Source organism: Amblyomma americanum, chromosome 9 (genome assembly GCF_052857255.1).
Source record: "Amblyomma americanum isolate KBUSLIRL-KWMA chromosome 9, ASM5285725v1, whole genome shotgun sequence".
In the NCBI taxonomy this organism is placed as follows: domain Eukaryota; kingdom Metazoa; phylum Arthropoda; class Arachnida; order Ixodida; family Ixodidae; genus Amblyomma; species Amblyomma americanum.
Window position 1 is genome coordinate 71,165,659 of NC_135505.1, and position 19,021 is coordinate 71,184,679.

Genomic DNA, 19,021 nt, shown 5'->3' on the forward strand with positions numbered 1-19,021 from the left:
TTGTTCCCAAACATTATGGTGCGACCAGACAAAAAATATTTACTTTGTAGAGTTAGGTTATTTTGATACTGCACCTGAAAGAGCGCAGCTGAAAAAATTGTATTTGTTCTTGGGCGCTGTTCGTGTTTTATTCCACATTGACTGCCTTAAGTTTACATCAATACTGATGACAGTGATACTATGGTGTTGGAATGGGATATGAATCGTCCATAAACTGTACATGGGCTTACGAAACCTCGTTGTGCATCCTCCTGAATTAATTCAAAATGTCGGGTGTCCTTTCACACGAACTTTTCTTGGACAGTAGACACGGTTTTCTTGATTTTAAGTCAACCAATATTCATCAGTCAGGTTCAGTTAACCTCACCCTCAGCCGCCAAATTTCTTAGCCACTACGACACTACGGTGGTTACGATACCAATAGAGGTTCTTTGAATCCCTCTCGCGCCAACAAGGCGTGGTGCAAATCGCCTGTGTTTATTTCCTTGCAGCAGTCGCGATTTTTTTCTAGCGAATACTAGGCTAAATAGGAATGCCCTACGTCCAGATCATTAACATCGTAAGGCATCAAGCCATTTCATTTTAGATTCACTACGCAGGAACACCGCGTTCTCAGTTCAACTAACACAGTTTTAGGAGTAAAAAAAAACATGCTTATTTTTGCCGTCAGGCAGACGAGCGTGTCAGCCGGCCGCCACTGTGCAGCAGAATGCGGTGAAAATTACGTAGCAACACTCTCAGCGACAACTCGTTTAGTAGCCGTGCTATAATTCTGAGATTAATATTAAATGGTTTTACGTACGTTGGCGGACATTTAAAGTGAAGAAGCGGCATTTCTAATTGGACATTCGAGAGTTTCTAAATGCATCGGCGGTACAAAAAAAAATTCAAGTACCACTGTTTGGACTTTGCTCGCTTCTAAGAATAGCTTGCCATGTCAAGCAGACAATGGTACGAAACATAATTGCAGAAACTTTAGCAGGATAATGAGCAAGCACATAATTAGGAAATCGCTCAATTCACGAACTTAAGGCACTGAATTCAATGCTTTCTTGCGATAATTTCTCGGCTATCTTGAGAAATCACTCAATACCACCACTGTCTGTTATTTTTGTACACGTGCCTTAAGCAGGCAAAAGAAATCCCATATAACCTCAATCGCATTTATCCGCTCAAACTCCCCCTTTTGTTTTCAAGGTCTTCATAATCACCTGAAAAGTGCACACCATAAAAGTGGCGCGCTTCATCACCACGTAGGTATACTTGTCAAGAGTTACCAACGCATAAGTGGGCCTAAATATGAGCTACAATTTACCATTGAAAACTGAAACATGACGAGGAAAAGGCGGGAGTTTTTGTTTAGGCAGTCACAAAACACATGCACTGTTTTTGCCTTTCAATATTCACACTTAGGAGACGCGACAACATGATCTCTGTATTTCTATTATATCGGAATCCTTGTTGGTATCCAAATGACTATAAGGGACTTACTTTAGTGATACGCAGTATGCGAACACACGAAACGTGAAGCCCACTACATTTGGCCCAGGCCTTTGAAATGAAGTCTCTCTAGTGATGTCCTTCAGGTTCTGTAATTGAGAGCAATGGTCGTTATGCATTTGCTACTTTTTTTAATATCTCTGCCGCTCTTCTTCCTGGCACGCGACTAAATTGCATGTAAAACGTGATTACCAGACCAAGCGACAGCGCGCTGAATCGAAACAATACATATATATCTTCACTATATACGATAAACAGACAAAGATAACATAATAAGGGCTCCTTAATACTTATGTGAGAAAAGGCATAAAACATACTACAAAACAGACCTTCAGTCAAACATGATAGAAGAATCACTAATTCTATATTGAAAAACCGTGCGTTTGAAAGAGTAAGCGAATAGGAATATGCATAATCGCTTTGGCTTTATAAGATTAACGTCCGAAAGCGATTAACGCTATGAGGAACGCTGTATTACTGGGCTCTGGATAATTACAACCATATAGGGTCTTTTACGTGCACTGGCATCGTACAGTACACGAAAGCGTCAGGTTCAATCACGCCTGCGATGGTCGCATTTCGATGGAAGCTCAGTGGTAGCGCTCCGCGGTATCGGTAATGTTACAGAACCCACCGTGGTTGAAGTTATCCTGAGCACTTCACTACGGTGTCCCTCACAGGCTGGCTCGCTTTGGTATGTTAATGCTTTAAAGCCAATCCAAATGTGCCGTGATCCAAATAGAAGACCCTCCAAGCCTACACACAATTTAGTAGGGTTGGTACCGAAGACAAGTTGAGAACATGAATATTCTCTCCTCCAAATCGATAAACTAAATCAACCGTTGTAGAATTTTATGGAACGTATCACACCTCCAGTGCATCATCACAGTTTTCATTGGAGCATCTGTGGTGATAGCAAATTTCCACCCATTCGCATAAGAAACATTTTGCCAGGAGAAGAGAAAACAATTCAGCATTAGTCGAACGACCCTCGATCAGATGAAATTGTCACAGTGGCAACAAAAAAGTGCCAAGCGACGACGAAACAATTGACACTGGGGCCCACTCTCACTCTTCACACCTGTCTTTCCTCTGGGCGCTGATATCATGTCCTGTGGTGAAATGCCACCTTTGTGTACTGTCATCGCACTTGAACTGGGGAATCCAGTTCAAAATTATCACTGCCGCTTTACTCCTACGGCACGTTTCGACAATCAACTTAAGAAAACCACTGAGTCAGCATCGACGAATACGCCACACTGATCTGCAAAAGCCACTACCACTTGTCTTTGGCGAGACTCGCTGCAACCTCCACCACCTGAAAAGATGGCCACAAGACGAGAGCCTCGTCTTAAGAAAGGAAGGAGGCCATAGCGCTTCTTTAAAGCTCTCCAACAGAACAGCAGCGATTTGACGGACACCTGCCTGCACCCCGGATCGACAAAACACAGCGCACTCTGGAACGCTACGCAGTGCAGAACAGAGGATCTCTAGAGCGCCAAAAGCAGACCGATTTTAAATAATGAGAACAAGGGCCAACCGGCGTAGTCAAGCCAGATAGCCTCATAGAGTTCTTGATAAATTCATTGAGGCTACCTTAGCAGCAGCCTTCCAGCGCGTTATGAATGCAGTTCTGGCTGGCTTGATGTGGTGAATTTGTCCTCCTTACTGAAAGGACCCAGTGCCTTAATTTGGAACCTATAAATTTTACTAAACGTCTTCTGAATGTTCTCTAGGTATTTTTGTCCTCGGATATAACACTAAAGCAAGAAAAATGAAGCATTACTTAAGACCAGATTGTTTTGCCCAAACAGTGATCGTAGAGGAGTAGACCTGTCCCGCAAAGAGGCGGCTAGTGTCGCAATTTCCTGAAAATGCAGAAAAGAAGCAAGTCCGCATAAATGTGCGCTTGAGTACTTATGATGATTCTTTAGGACATTTCAACGAATACCAGCACGGCACACACCAAGCAAACGAAGCAGCGATGTTGCGATGAGAAGTGGCACGACAGCATTCAAAGCTGTTCTGCAATGCCTGCAACCTGCCCCACCACTGAAATAGAACAAACGCAAAGCGCAAGTAAGGCACCAACAAGATGGAACGTTTGCGGATTTAGGTCCTGTGCTTTTCTAGGGACAGGGGGACTCGAAAGATTTATAGCGTATGCCATTCGCTTATACCAGCAGGGATACTCGTTAAAATTTTTCACGGATCTTCACCTGTTTTTATACCTTTTAGAAGTTTCCTTGGCTCTGCTTGTTTTATCGCTGAAACCTGAGACCCGGGCACTTCAATTTTGATATCAGTATAATTCACAATTCTTGGCGCAAGCCTTCCAAAAAAAAACTGCCTGTCGCGAGTCACTGTGGATTCAATGTTGGATGAGCACTCTAATGGCGCCTTCCTCCTTCCCGCTTCACTGTTGTCTAAAATTATTGTTTGGCACTACGAGCTTGAAAAATGCAAAATATCTTTGTCTCTCCTTAAGTTCAGGCACCACTATCTCTGCTTAAACGAGCACGAAACGGTGCCCTCGTAAAAAGAAAGCTTTCATGACGGTAAACAAGCTGCATATTAAAGCCTACAAAAAGAACAAAATTTGTGTCTTCAAGAATCCAGGCCGGTATACACATAGGATGCCTTTTTCGCACACCAGTGTTAGGCAATAAATTCAAACTATATTGCTGGAGCAGCATTTTTCCTCAAGCCGCCCTCGTCACCACATAGCGCTGCCGCTACGTTGCGAGCACAATACGACGGTGTGGTGACACGTGTGGTTGCCCTGTCTGCAGAGGTAAACAAAAACAATGCGCCCATCTTTCTAAGCCGAATGCAAAGAACCCCCGGTTGTATACGAATTTCTTACTCGTCCTCCTGGATGCCTGAGCTTTAAATCTGTCTCCTCGGGTATTAGCCTGAACAGTGGCCACAATCAGCAGCACAGCGCCTCTGCTACGCTTCTGCAGGCGCAAGGCTCTCCGAGAGGAGAAAGCCATAGCACTCTACAAACAAGCCGCGATAACAACATTTGCCATGCCGACACCCTATCGGCTGACCGACGCTTCCTCCGCGCCACCATAATAGCAGCTTGAAACTCAATCAGATCGGAGAGAAATGGTGTCCAGTAGCTTGTCGCTTAAAAAAGAGCTTGGCCACTGGAACAGCATCCGGGACTTAAGCCGCTGATCCAGCTTCTGGGCACAAGCGGCCACTTTGTGAGAAAGCCCTCCAGCCGGGCTCTTAATTCACGTGGCCGCGGAATAGTTCGAAATGGTTACTACGTGCTTCTTCTCAAGCGATACCTCTCTCACTGAGTATTCGTATTGGATTTCGCCGTTCCTGTTTATTTCTCCTCCCGCGTTGCCTTCTTGCGGCTTATGGCTTGTGGAGGGAGGCAAATTGGTGGTTTGGTGGTGGGAGGGGTTCTTGGGGGGCTCTCAGGAGCCTAATACAGTCGATGATTGGATTCTCAGTAGTACGGAGAAGTACTGGTATCATAATAAACTGCATTGTACGGTATGTGCTTGTTCACAGAAGATTGTGGCCAAATACTACAGCAGGGTGGGCCCTGCTCTGGTGAGGGAGTGTATTTTCGGTTCTGGTCACCGAAATCAGGCTGCGCCTCACGCCTGGTTATGCAATTTTATTGACATGCTCTTTTTTCAAACCCGGTAGAGAATTGTGCGAAACCGGAATTAAAACCCCGGTCTTCTTGCATGCGAGGCGGACGCTCTCCCTCTACGCCATCGCTTCATTTGCTTTTTCTATGAACAAACCAATTAACCCTCGGCCCTCAGTCTCTAGCGGCTGTGGACCTACTGACCAACGAGGCGGTTAGACCTGCCACACAGCGGAGTGTGCTAAGAACCTCTATCGCCGAATAGGCCGCCACTGGAATATGAACATGGCAACGTTTAACGCTAGATCCTGACCTAGTGAGGCTAGCCTAGCAGTGCTGTTCGAAGAACAAGCGGGCATTCAATCGGATGTCACAGGGCTTAGTAAAGTAAGGAAGACAGGTGAGGTGTATGTAGTACTCAAGGACGGGTGCATACTGTGCTATTGCGGATTAGCGGATAGACAAAACTAGGCGTGAGATTCCTCATTAATCAGCATATAGCTGGCAACATAGAGAAGTTCTATAGTACTAACGAAAGGGTGGCAGCTATTGTTATTAGTTTCAATGGGAGGTACAAGCTGAAGGTGGGGCAGGACTAAGCGCCTACATCCAGTTATGATGACCAGACCGTCGAACGCTTCTATGAAAACGTGGGATCGGCAATTAACACAGTAAAATCACAGTACACTGTACTGATGGGCGACTTCAATGTGAAGGTGGGCAAAAAGGAGGCTCGCACCAGGCGTCAGGCGACTATGAGCGGTTCTAGGACTAGCTGTGTAGAGTTATTAGTAGAGTTCGCGGATAGAAATAATTTACCTATTATGAATGCTTTCTTTCGTAAGTGCGTTAACAGGAAGCGGACCTGAAAGAGCCTCCATGGTGAGACTAAAAATGAAATCGACTTCATACTATACGCTCAAACAGGCATCGTTCATGATGTGGACGTCCACGGAAATGTGCGTTGTGGCGACCACAAAAGGGTAAGGTTGTCCCGCCGAACAGTATGAGGCCGGCACAGTGAAAGAAAGTATTGATTTACCGGCTGAAGTTTTAGAATGTATGATAAAGTGCAGCCGAACCGCACGTGGCGCCGGCGCGACGAGGGAACACAATTCAGCTGCAGTTCGGCATCATCATCTACGGCAGCTGGTGCTGCTTCTGCTGCGTAAAGCCACCGTTGCTGCTACAGTAGACCCAGTAGACCCCCCCCCCCCCCCCCCGCTAGTGAAGGAGTCCGGTGAAGCTGGGACCCGGAACGATACTTTCCGCTTCTGAGGAGTGGCAGAGAAAGATGGCGCGGGAGGGCAGCCGGCCGGTTGGGGCAGAGAAAGCCACATAAAGGTCCAGTTGGCGGGGCGTCCTCTGTGAAGGCTGGTATCAAGTGGTCGATTGAAATGATATCGGTGCGCCCATGAATGTCGACGATGAAGAACTTCCATGTTCTTTCGAGTACGCGGAAGGGGCCGTCGTTGTGGCGCTGAAGAGCCTTGCGTATCGGCGAACAAACACGTGCGCGCAAGTCGCAAGTTCGTATGGAACATGTGAAGACGGTCGACACTGGAGTCGGAGATGTGGCGCTCTGAGACAACGGCAAAAATAGCGGAGCTGCGTCAAGTAATCGGTTGGTTTGGAACTTGTAGATGTATCGGTAGACTCGAAAAATTCGCCACAAAAACGCTGAGGTGAGCCGAAGACAATCTCTTCCGGAGTTCAACGAAGACTTTGTTTCAGTGTAGCACGGAGGCTGAGCAGAACCAGCGGTAGGGAGGCAGTCCAACAGGTGGTGTCGAGTTGGGCTTTGAGGGATGTTTTCAGCAAATGATGGAAGCGTTCGATCATACCGTTGTCGGTGGGATGGTAAGCAGTAGTTCTAATTCGAAAAGTTGCACCTAAAGTCATAAGGGTATTGAAAAGTGAAGACTCAAACTGGGTGCTACGGGCAGCGGTGATGGTCGAGGGAACCCCGCACCAGCAGACCGAGCCGGCAACGAAGGTTCTGGCGATGATGTCACTGGTGTCGTCAACCAGAGGGAACGCTTCGGGCCAGCTAGTAAACCGATCGATGCAAGTAAGGAGATACGACTGTAAAGCGGAAGGTGGCCAAGGACCGAAGATATCGATGTGGACGTTGTCCAAACAGGCTGAGATCGGAGGGAACAAGCCTAAGAGAGAGGCCGTGTGTCACTTAGTCTTAGACTGCTGGTAAGCCAGGCAGGCACGGGCCCAGGCGCGCGTCCTTGTTTATGCAGGGCCAGGCTTAACGGTTAGTGAGAAGATGCTTTGTGCAGGGCATCAAAGACAAGACGGCGAAAGACAGAGGGGACCAAAGGGCGCGGAGTGCCAGCCCAAGTGTCGCAGATGATGGGGACGGGGCACGTAGGAGGAGAATTTCCCGGAGAACCAGCGAACGAAGGTTCTTCCGAAGGTCCATAACTTCCGAATCGTGTTGCTGTGCATATTCGAGGGCGGTGAAGTCGAGGTTCGGTACTGGAGCAGCAGAGGCGAGGGAAGCAGTAACAGAGCATCCGCCTTGGCTGTATCCAGATCTTGCACATGTCTGACGTCGGTCGCGAATTCTACCACGTATGAAATGGGACGAATTTCACGGGGCGAGAACTTACCGCTCCCCGATTTGATGGCAAAAATAAGTGGTTTGTGGTCGGTGACGATGTAGAACTGCCGACCTTCTAGGAGGTGCTTGAAATTCCGCACGGACATGTACATGGAGATAAGTTGGCGGGCGAAAGTACTGTAGTGGATTTCGGCAGCTGAAAGCTTGAGGGAGAAAAAGATAGAGGGCTCCGAGAACCATCCGCGAGCTGGTGTAGCAGAGCTCCAAAACCGGAGTCGAAGGCGTCGGTCATGAGGTGTAGGGGTGCATCAGGGCGTGGGTGGGCAAGGAGAGTCACGTCGGATAGTTTCCCTTTGGCAGCCTGGAAAAAATCCACAGCAGCTGAAGACCAGTTCCGTCATGCGTATTATGCTTTCCTGCCTTGAATAATGTCTATCGATGGTTTTAGGAGAGCAGCACAGCGAGGAATAAAACGGCGATAAAAATTGATATGGCTGAGAAATTCACAGAGCTTGCGGATTGAGGCAGGCTGCGGAAAGACTTGGATGGCCTGGACTTTTGATGGGAGAGGCCAGATGGCGGAGCGGTTCACACGGTGACCAAATAAGTCAAGCTCCGACTTGCTGAATTCACATTTTGCTCTCTTGGTGATCATGCCGTAATCAGAGAGACATTTAACAAGCTGCCGGAGGTGTTGCAAGTGCTGCTCTGTATCGCAGCTGAATACGAGTAGGTCATCGATATAGTCATGCAGAAGGGGACACCTTTTGTAACTGTGTCCACGAAGTGTTGAAATATCTGGCCAGAGTTACGGAGGCCAAGTGACCTGCGGAGGTATTCGAAGAGGCCTAATAGTCTGATGATTACAGTTTTGGGAACATCGGATGGTTCTGTGGGGATTTGGTAGTAGGCCTTGACGAGATCGGTTTTAGAGAATATTGTTGCGCCCTGCAGCACGGCGGTAATATCTGCGATATGAGGTAGGGGATAACGGTCTGCTACTATAGCGTTGTTGATGACGCGGTAATCGCCACAGGGGCGCCATCCCTGGGGATTTTTTCGGTACCATGTGCAGAGGGGACGCCCATGGTCTAGATGAAGGGCGGATAATGCCGAGCTCCAGGATATGTTCGAACTCGAGGCGGGTGATCTGTAAACGGTCTGGCGCAAGGCGACGGGCTCGAGCGTGTGTGGGCGGGCCAGTGGGCACAATGTTATGCGTGATCTAGTGTTTGACGGGAAGTAAGGAGTTTGAAGGATGGAGAAGCGAAGGCTATTCTTCCAGGAGGATCTCGTAGGCGTATTGGTGTGGGCTGGGTATACTGACAAGTGGTTCTCGAAGACGAGGCCCTTAACAGAGAGGTTTGTCGCGCCGTCCACGAGACACTTGACCAGCACGAGATGTTGGCCAGAAGATTGTAGTGGCGCAAGAAATCAGCTCCGAGGATTGGGTAACGTACTTCCGCTACGAGAAAACCCAGCGGAACCCTTCGGAGGCCCAAACAGAGTGTGAGACCATGTTCGCCGTATGTAGCGATCGGGGTGAGGTTTGCGGCTTGTAGCGATGGGCCAGTGTGGCGAGAAGGTGAGGATGTAATGCTGCAGGTGAGCACGCTCACCTCTGCTCTGGTGTCGACAAAAAAACGGAGGCCCGATATGTAGTTGCCAATGAAGAATAAGCGGCTGTTCTACGGGGTGACACCACTTGCCGATTCTAGTGGTGTCGTGGGAAATTTCCCTGGAAGCGACTGGGAGGAGTACACCGACGCGCTGCTTCGCCAAAGGTGCGGTGATACCAGCACTTGCTGGTTTGAAGAGATAGGGCAACACTACGTCGGGAAGGCGAGGTCTGGTGACGTGAAGTCGAAAGAGAGCGGGAGGTCGACAGTGCGGCGACTTGGTCGGAGAGACGTGTGATCTGGGCGTGGAAGGCGTTACGGGGGGTGTGAAGGTCCACGCGGGAGGGAAGAGATGATGGCAGGGTGGAAAGGCTGGGATACTTCGCCGAGAGAAATTTTGCAGTAGGAAGCGTTTACGACAGAATCCGCCAGCTCAGCGAGCTTCTTCAAAGACAACCCCTGGGCGGGTACAAGCACCAGGCGGACCGACGACGGCAAGCGCTGAAAGAAAAACTCACGCAGGAAGGCTGGGTCAAAGATTTCAGCCTTGTGGCCCAGGAGCTGCTAGAGCCGGCGCAGCAAGTGTGTTAGTTTGCGGTCACCTAGTTCTTCGAAGGAGATGAGCTGCTGCAGGCGGCTATATTCCGAGACAGCTGTTCGCTTGATGAGCCTAACAGGCAACTTGTCATACGAGGCCGAGGCGGCGGAGTTATGAGAAAGTCGCGGACATCGGCGGCCATCTCAATTGGTAGCGACGCAGCGACGGGATGAAACTTCTGCGTCTGGGTGGTGCTGCGGCCAATAGTGAACTAGCTCTTGACTTGAGCGAGCCAGAGTTGAGAATCGGCTTCCGAGAACTGGGGAAGGCAAAGGGACAGAGCAGAGACTGCGTTGGAAGGCCCGGCACCGGGCATGGCGGAGGCGTTGTCGTCGGCGTTGGCCATGGTAGGAGCGGGTGTTCGAGCGGACGTCCAGGTCCCCAGATTGCCGCGCCAATCAGTATGAGGCCTTCACAATGAAGGATATGATTGATTTACTGGCCGAAGTGCTAGAACGTATGATGATGTGCAGCCAAACCGCGCGTATCACCGGAACGAGGAGGGAGCTCAATTCAGCTGCAGTTTGACGTCATTATCTTCGGCGGCTAGTGCTGCTCCTGGTGCGTAAAGCCGCTGCTGCTGCTACAAGGTCTCCAATTAGCTCGGACTTGAAGAGGGAGCGGAAGGAGCTAGGGAAAAGGAAGCCCATTAACGAATTAGCGGTAACAGGAAAATTGAGGAATTCAGGATATCACTGCAAAACAGATATTAAGCTATAGCTGATGAAGACAATCTTAATGTTCACACAATGAAGGACAATCTAACAGCTATCATTACGGAGTGCGCAGTAAAAGTAGGTGGTATGGCAGTTCGACAGGATATCGGCAAGCTATCTCAGCAGCCGAAAAATCTGATTAAGAAACGCCAAAACATGATGGCGTCTAACCCTACAGAGGGAATAGAACTAGCAGAGCAGAGCTATCGAAGTTAATAAATAAGCGAAAGGTAGCCGACATAAGGCAGTTTATTATGAAGAGGATGAAGCAAGCTATAAAGAAAGGCGGCAGCCTAAAAGCTGTAAGTAGAAACTAGGCTTATGTAAAAACCAGATTTATGTTTTAAGAGACAATGACGGCAATGTCATTAGAAATATAGATAAGAAAGTTAAAGTAGCCGAAGACTTCTACATAAATCTATACATTGGCATGTGTAAACAAAACGGTATTGAGAGGGACAGTAGCCCACAACAATGCGTCATCCCGCCAGTAACGAAAATAAGAGGATGTAAAGAAAGCCTTAGGAGCAATCCAAAGGGCAAACGCAGCTTGTGAGGATGAGGTAACAGCAAATCTGTTGAAGGGTGGAGGGGAAATTGTGCTAGAAAAACTAGACACCCTCTATATGCAGTGCCTTATGACCTCGGCCGTATCAGGAGCTTCGAAGTACGCAAACATCTTAATTCTTAAAAAACGAGACGCCAAGGACTTCAAAACTTACAGACCCATCAGCATACTGTCCGTTGCCTGCAAAGTATTTACTAAGATAATCGCTAATAGAGTCAGAGCAACCTTAGACTTTAATCAGGCAGCTTTCGTAAAACATATTACAGGATAGATCGTACTCACACTATCAATCAGGTGACAGAGGAATGAGCAGAATACAACTATGCCCTAAATAGAGCCTTCATTGATTACGAGTAAGCATTTGACTCGAAAGACATGTCAGCTGTCATAAAGGCATTGTGGAATCAGGGTGTAGAAGAGAATTACATCAAAATACATCGATAAATATATATATATATGTATATATATATATATATATATATATATAGATTTAAGAGAAGTGGGCACTTCTACAAAGACACTTTTATTTATCAACGTTTCGACCGCGGTGCGGTCTTCTTCAGGACTGTAGTGGTCTCGCGTCAGATGGACGTTTTAAGTTTGTGAGCTCAAGAGGAGGGAGAAAGGAGTGTTACACGCAAATAGCAACAACGGTTCAAAAAACTGAAAAAAAAAATAAAGATGGGGGTGCGGGGAGCAGACCGGGACAATATTGGGGGAGGAAGCAAAAAAAATAGAAATAAAATAAAAAAGGGGGGAAAACTAGTATAGTAAGGAAGGGTGGGGTACAAAAGGGGATGGCGAAACGAGAGAAAGGGTGAGGAAGACGGTGCGGGGGACATGGGCAGCACGGAAACAAAACACAAACAAAATGCACTTGTGCATTTTGTTTGTGTTTTGTTTCCGTGCTGCCCATGTCCCCCGCACCGTCTTCCTCACCCTTTCTCTCGTTTCGCCATCCCCTTTTGTACCCCACCCTTCCTTACTATACTAGTTTTCCCCCCTTTTTTATTTTATTTCTATTTTTTTTGCTTCCTCCCCCAATATTGTCCCGGTCTGCTCCCCGCACCCCCATCTTTATTTTTTTTTTCAGTTTTTTGAACCGTTGTTGCTATTTGCGTGTAACACTCCTTTCTCCCTCCTCTTGAGCTCACAAACTTAAAACGTCCATCTGACGCGAGACCACTACAGTCCTGAAGAAGACCGCACCGCGGTCGAAACGTTGATAAATAAAAGTGTCTTTGTAGAAGTGCCCACTTCTCTTAAATCTTTATTCTGCGGAGCCAACGCAACCTACGTTCGTAACATATATATATATATATATATATATACATATATATAGCAACTGCACAGTTGCAATATTCATCCATAAAAAATCAGCAAGAAAATTCTAATAAGGAAAGGTGTCAGGCAAGGAGACACGATCTCGCCAATGCTATTCACTGCGTGCTTGCAGGAGGTATTACGAGGCCTGAATTGGGAACAGTTGGGAATAAGAATAAATGGAGAATACCTAAATAATCTGCGATTTGCTGATGACATTGCCTTGCTGAGTCACTCAGGAGGTGAACTGCAAATCATGATCAATGACTTAGACAGGCAGAGCAGATCGATGGGTCTAAAAATTAACATGCAGAAAACCAAGGTAATGTTCAACAGCCTAGCAAGGGAACAACAGTTCACAATCGGCAGCGAGAGCCTAGAAATTGTGCCGGAATACGTCTACTTAGGGCAGGTAGTGACAGCTGATCCGGATCATGAGAGGGAGATAACTAGAAGGATAAGAATGGGCTGGAGCGCATATGGCAAATTCTCGCCGATCATGAGTGGCAGTTTACCAATTTCCCTCAAGAGGAAAGTGTACAACAGCATAATCTTACCGGTACTCACCTACGGGGCAGAAACGTGGAGGCTAACGAAAAGAGTTCAGCTTAGGTTAAGGACAACGCAGCGAGCCATGGAAAGAAAAATGATAGGTGTAACGTTAAGAGATCGGAAGCGGGCAGAGTGGGTGAGGGAACAAACACGGGTTAATGACATCCTAGTCAAAATCAAGAGAAAGAAATGGGCTTGGGCAGGGCATGTAATGCGAAGGCAAGATAACCGCTGGTCCTTAAGGGTAACGGAGTGGGTTCCAAGAGAAAGTAAGCGTAGCAGGGGGCGGCAGAAGGTTAGGTGGGCGGATGAGATTAAGAAGTTTGCAGGCAAAGGGTGGATGCAGCTGGCAAAGGATAGGGTTAATTGGAGAGACATGGGAGAGGCCTTTGCCCTGCAGTGGGTGTAGTAAGGCTGATGATGATGATGATGATGATGATGATGATGATGTCACTCCGGAGGTGAACTGCAAATCCTGATCAATTAGTTAAACAAGCAGAGCAGAACGGTGGGTCTGGAAAACATTCCGAAAACCAAAGTAATGGTCAACCATCTAGGAAGAGAACCGCAGTTTACAATTGGCAGCGAGATGCTGGACGTGGTAAGGGGATACGTCTACTTGGCGCAGGTAGTGGCTGCAGATCCGGACCATGAGAGGAGAACTAGAAGGATAAGAATGGGGTAAAGCGCTCATGGCAGGTTCTCTCAGATCATCAATGGTAGTTTACCAATATCCCTGAAGACAAAAGTGTAGAACAGCTGTATCCTGCGGGTATTCACCTATGGGGCAGAAACGTGGAGGCTAACAAAAAGGGTTCAGCTTAACTTAAGAACTCTGCAGCGAGCCATGAAAACAAAAATGATAGGTGTAATGTTAAGAGAACGGAAGCGGCCAGAGTGGGTGAGAGAATAAACGCGTGTTTATAGCATCCTAGTTGAAATCTAGAGGACAAAATGGGCTTCCGAAGGGCGTGTAACGTTAAGGCAAGATAACCGCTGGTCCTTAACGGTTATAAAGTGGATTCCAAGAGAAGGCAAGCGCAACAGGGGGCGGCAGAAGACTAGGTGGGCGGACGAGATTAAGAAATTTGCAAGCAAAAGGTGCGCGCAGCTGACAAAGGATAGGGTTGATTTGAACCACATTGGAGAGGCCTTTGCCCTGCAGTGGTGTACCTGGCTGATGATGATGATGATGGTATGTTTGGCTTAACACCTCTAAGTAGAGACGTGGACTACTATAAGGCTGCTGCAGAGGGCCTTAGATTGTTTTTTCCACCGGGAGTCCTCTCGCATGCGCAAAGGTCTCTCATTTCAGTGGTGTCTTACCTTCCCTATGAGCTTAAACGTGGCCGCGGAGGACAGGATCGAACCCATGTCCTCATGTTCGGCAGCATTTTGCCTTAACATTCTTGTACACGTTACGCAGAATAAGTAACCCATTACAATTACTCTGCTACAGTGGTCAGTTGTAGCTCCGGAACAAAGGCAGATCAATTTGAGGAAACTAATCGATAACTACCGCGTTATTATCCTCCCAACTTTTATTGCCATAAAGCGAACTCAGAATGCACTGTGCTACTGCGGCTTCATTGATGTTTTGTTACACCTTGTTAATTTTTACCTTTCGAAGTTGTCTTTACCAATTTTCCAAAATTGCCTCGCGAAGAGACTAGCAGCAATGCTGAACCCTTAAAGCAAGTGCCAAAAGAAAGGCCAGTATTATAACGTATGAACACCTTGCTCAAGGGCTCATGGTTGCGCATTGCTTCCTTTGCGAGCGCATAGCTTCGTTGTTGCTCTATGCTTTGTCCGTGAGCCTCTGAGTTTGCATGAGATTCCATAGCACACAGCGAGGAAGTGTCTCAATACGAACGTTAAACTTCTCATAAACGACTTTTATTTAGCGCTTACAGCTTTATACAGCAACGAGCAGGGTACGAGCAGGGTGTTGTGTCCCTTTCTTGTTGTACGCGATGAAACCTCATGTCGATTGCCCACAACCCCAAACCCTAACCCCTCTGAGTTGGATGCAGTGAGGAAGTAAGCAATGGCGTCTTCTGAGAGGGGGGGGGGGGGGGGGGGCGGGAGAAAGCGGTGCTTGCAGAGCGTTCACGTGATGTATCCCGGTACAAGCACTGCCCTAGAAAATGGTGGTGACCCGGTTATGGTGTGGACGTGATCTTGCGCGACGCTTCTTCACAGTCGATCCAGTTTATAACGATGGAAACACAACCGTGTTTCCCGTTAAGTACAGGTTCTTTAAGTTGCAACATTCCTTATTTCTTTTTGAGAAAAAAATTAAGTAATTGCCAGTAATCAAATACAGGAAAACCTAATGAATTACCCGAAAGGTTACCCTTTGAAAAAGTAATGAATTAATTACACAAATTCTAAGAAAATGTAACTCATTACAAGTAATCAAATAACTGCAACGCGTTCAGAAAAATATTTGCCCTCACTGCTAAAAGAGGAATACCAGAAAAGCAAGAATAGAAAATAATACTTATAAGAAAGCATCAACTCAGTTTCTTCCCTGCCTTAATACAGCATGGTGAAGTTGGCGTATTTGCGTTCAGAGATGTCCAGCCGTGTATCCCTAGAATGTGTTTTAAAGTTACGTTGCCAAAAACCTTAGTGTACCTACCTGAAAGTAGAAATGATGGCCGCTTCTATTAGCGATTTCGCTCCTAAGAGCCATTTGCTCAACCGGGACGTCCCTGAATATGTTGAATTTGGACATCTTCTGTCTGTGCCAAGCGTATCTTGAAAGCGCAGGGCAGCAAGCACTGTCTTCAGCTCTTGCTGAATGAAAGTGTGGGAAGCGCGAGAAATTTTCTGGAACATACGCGCCGTTTCAAGCAGTTGATGCATAAGGAGCAAATGTATCAATCTGGCATCTGCATAGCGGATGCCTCTATAGCAGCAGCTGAACAAATTGACATGTAAAGGCCATACATCCTCCATAGAAAAATGCAGTACTTGCTGTGGGCCCCGCAGGACTGTGCCTTAGGAACGGCAGCAGAAATACCTAATACAGCAGAAACATTCAAAACAAAATTTAAACAAAATGATCCACCCCATACTAATGAAAGTGATCTTTATAGGCATCCCATTTGTGTTACTTATTTAGTGCTCCACTCGTCTCAGGAGAAATAAGCATGCCTTTAGTCTCCGAGTGTGGTTTCAGTTTACAAGGCGATGCCTTTCAAATGAAGGAATGTTTTGTTAAGGCATAGTGTCTTCGTAACTCAAACAAATATCAGAATGGTTCATGATCTAAAGGCTGACGCATCACCAGCTTCAACAAATCCAAATGAGGGCAACTAGAACAGACCGAAATAAGCTTACAAACATGCTGGTTTCTGAAGAGGACTAATATGCGAGTCGAGTTACCACTTTGACGCAGTTATCTTCATACCATCAGCTCTAACTTAACTGCACTAGTGCTCAGTATCCATCAGCCAGGTTACTTTTATGTTTATGCTTATGTTGCAGCTGTATTATTTGAATATATTTTACAATTATAGCACACAACTTCTGCTTTTCTGTTTCGAATTTGCGATTATTTATGAAGAGCTGCTCTCAAGGACCTGTTTGCAATCGAGAGGCATCAGTCTGTAATATAACGAGATCACACCGCTACACCCAAGCATACGTTTGGCTCCTTGACTGAATACTTCATGACTCATATGAAAATGATATCCCCATAAATGCAAGCTTATTTAGAGATGATGTAAAATATAGCACACAGAAACACGGAAGACAGGCAGGACGACGTAGTCAAGCGCTTCTCTGCGCCGTCCTGTCTTTCCCGTTTCCTTTTCTCTTTATATTACATCATAAACGTTCACCAACTCGCGCAACTTTCCCCTCTGCTTATTGGGAGAGCTGCACGAGTAATAAAAAGTGTGCTGAGTGACCAACATATTTCGGATTTTCCCGGATCTCCGACGTTCTTAGTAACATGGCTCGACAGAATGAGAACGTGGCGTACTGGTATGTAACGTCATGTCTTTAAACTTCTTTTAGCCGCGTCTCCATCTCACGCTCATAAGAGGTAAAGATTGCAGCGCTCTCCCTGGAGAATATCTGGCATCACCGGACGCGCCTTTGTTATTTGAGTACGGACGAGCATTGAAAAACGGCCCGTCGAGTAGTTGTTCTGTGCCTTTGCTGCAAAAACAACTCCTGTATCTTAGCCTAATGAGGGCACCATCTACTAGTCTCGATAGACTACCAGAGAGAAATTGAATTTCTACCTGATGAAGATATTCGGGTACGGGATGTCGAGATCAAATAATAAAGGAGATATTTGGGAGCGCCTGTTTTTTCATTCCTTCCACTGCATTGAGCAAAGACCATTTAACTTCTTGACTTAATTTCTAATTTATCTTGAAATTTCGCCATAGATGTAATAATTTCTTAAGTTCTAAAACCCCAGACAAAAGTTCACAACCAGTTCGCTGAATAGTTGCGCTTGGTAATCATCAATTTTCTGGACACAAATTTGACTGGTGTCTGCGAGATGTCTTGTTCCACATGGCTCAAAACGAGTAGATGACTGTAAGGGCAGGCATCGCAAGTTAGCACCAAAATTGGGTTAAGGTCGCAACAAGTGGACTCTGATGGTGACTGTATTAGTGGTTAGATTTTCCCCAAAGTTCTGGCTTCTTAACCGTCATCCTCAAGGCTCCTTTCTCTCGAAGCAAGCAGGGAAGGGTTTCAAGGTTTTACGATGCCCTGTGCAGGAACTTGTACTGAAACTGAACGGCCCAAGAAATTATTCTAATGGTCGCTTTTCTTTCAGTCCAGAAGCTTCATTAATCGCACTGCATCGAAAAGGTGGAGAAACTGCACTCCTGTTGATAATGAAGCGTGCGGGGTGACCTCTGCAGCCGCGAGTACAGATTCGTTCTTGTTTAGACGAAACTTGCTGCCTCCCATCCTAGCTAGTATGGCATAGAGATTCTGGCGCTGTTCGTTCCCCTCTCCACCTCCCAAACCAAGAACCGGCTCGGACGTGGCGTGGATCGTACGCTCGCGCGAACGCTCCTCGCTTCACCCATGCCAACCGCTGAATTCAGCGACGGTCAACACCGCTCTTGCCTGGATTTCGTCTTCGAAACTCGGATAACGCCGTCGGACGCATCGGCAAGCCCCTTTTTGTCTGTTTCTGCGGACTTTTCTGCGTTTCGGCTCTCGCCGGTACGCACGGCCCGCTAGGCCCACGCCAGGCCTAGCGACCCCGTTCTGACGGGGGTGTGCCGCATTATCTGAGTGGGATCTTCCTCCAACATTGGACATGGAAGTCACCGTGGAGGGGACTGACATTAGCCCCGAAGACGTTTCGCACCAATATGGTTGGCTCACCGTCGGTGAATCGAAACGCTCCGATCACGAACGCCAAAGGAATAACCCCGCGGCACACAATGGAACCGATCGCGCCCAGGGACAGGGCAGCATGCAGCACTCTACCGACTCCTCTGCGAAAAAGCTTGGCCGACGACTTGCTCGACAATCAGTGGCGTCGAACCTACCTCGCCTACCCAAGGGCCTAACCAAGGTGATATTCCGGCCATCGGGCGGCCTCCGTATACTCGAGAGCTGCGGCCAACTCGGCATCTTTCAACTCATCCGGGACGCCGCGGGCCTCACCTTGGCAGAATCATCTGAAGACTGCATGCTACTCAACTTCAAGCAACACACCATACTGGTGGCCACCCATTCCGCGGTACGAGTGGAACGCTACTTAAACATCAAGGAGCTCATCTACGGCGAGAACAAGATCGCCATCACCTCGTATGTCGCCACGCCGGATGGCAGTGGTAAAGGAGTGATCCAAGGCGTTCCGAAACATCTATCGGACGCTGACATCCTTGCGAACCTTCAGCATCCAAGGAATCCTCCAATATGTGGAGTCCGGCGCATGGGTGCGCAGTCGCAGACGGTCC

General features: G+C 47.3%; 1 protein-coding gene across 1 annotated transcript in view; it reads right to left on the minus strand.

Annotated features, from left to right (window-relative positions):
• LOC144105152 (uncharacterized) overlaps positions 1 to 15,867 on the minus strand; it is a 102,539-nt gene extending 86,672 nt beyond the window's left edge. The window contains exons 1-2 of the mRNA XM_077638319.1: positions 15,715 to 15,867; positions 1,492 to 1,589 (exon numbers count right to left, since the gene is read on the minus strand). Of these exons, the coding sequence (XP_077494445.1) occupies positions 1,492 to 1,589; positions 15,715 to 15,810 (194 nt within the window). The 5' untranslated portion in view covers positions 15,811 to 15,867. The remainder of the gene's footprint in view (positions 1 to 1,491; positions 1,590 to 15,714) is intronic.
• Between the last annotated feature and the right edge of the window lie 3,154 nt (positions 15,868 to 19,021).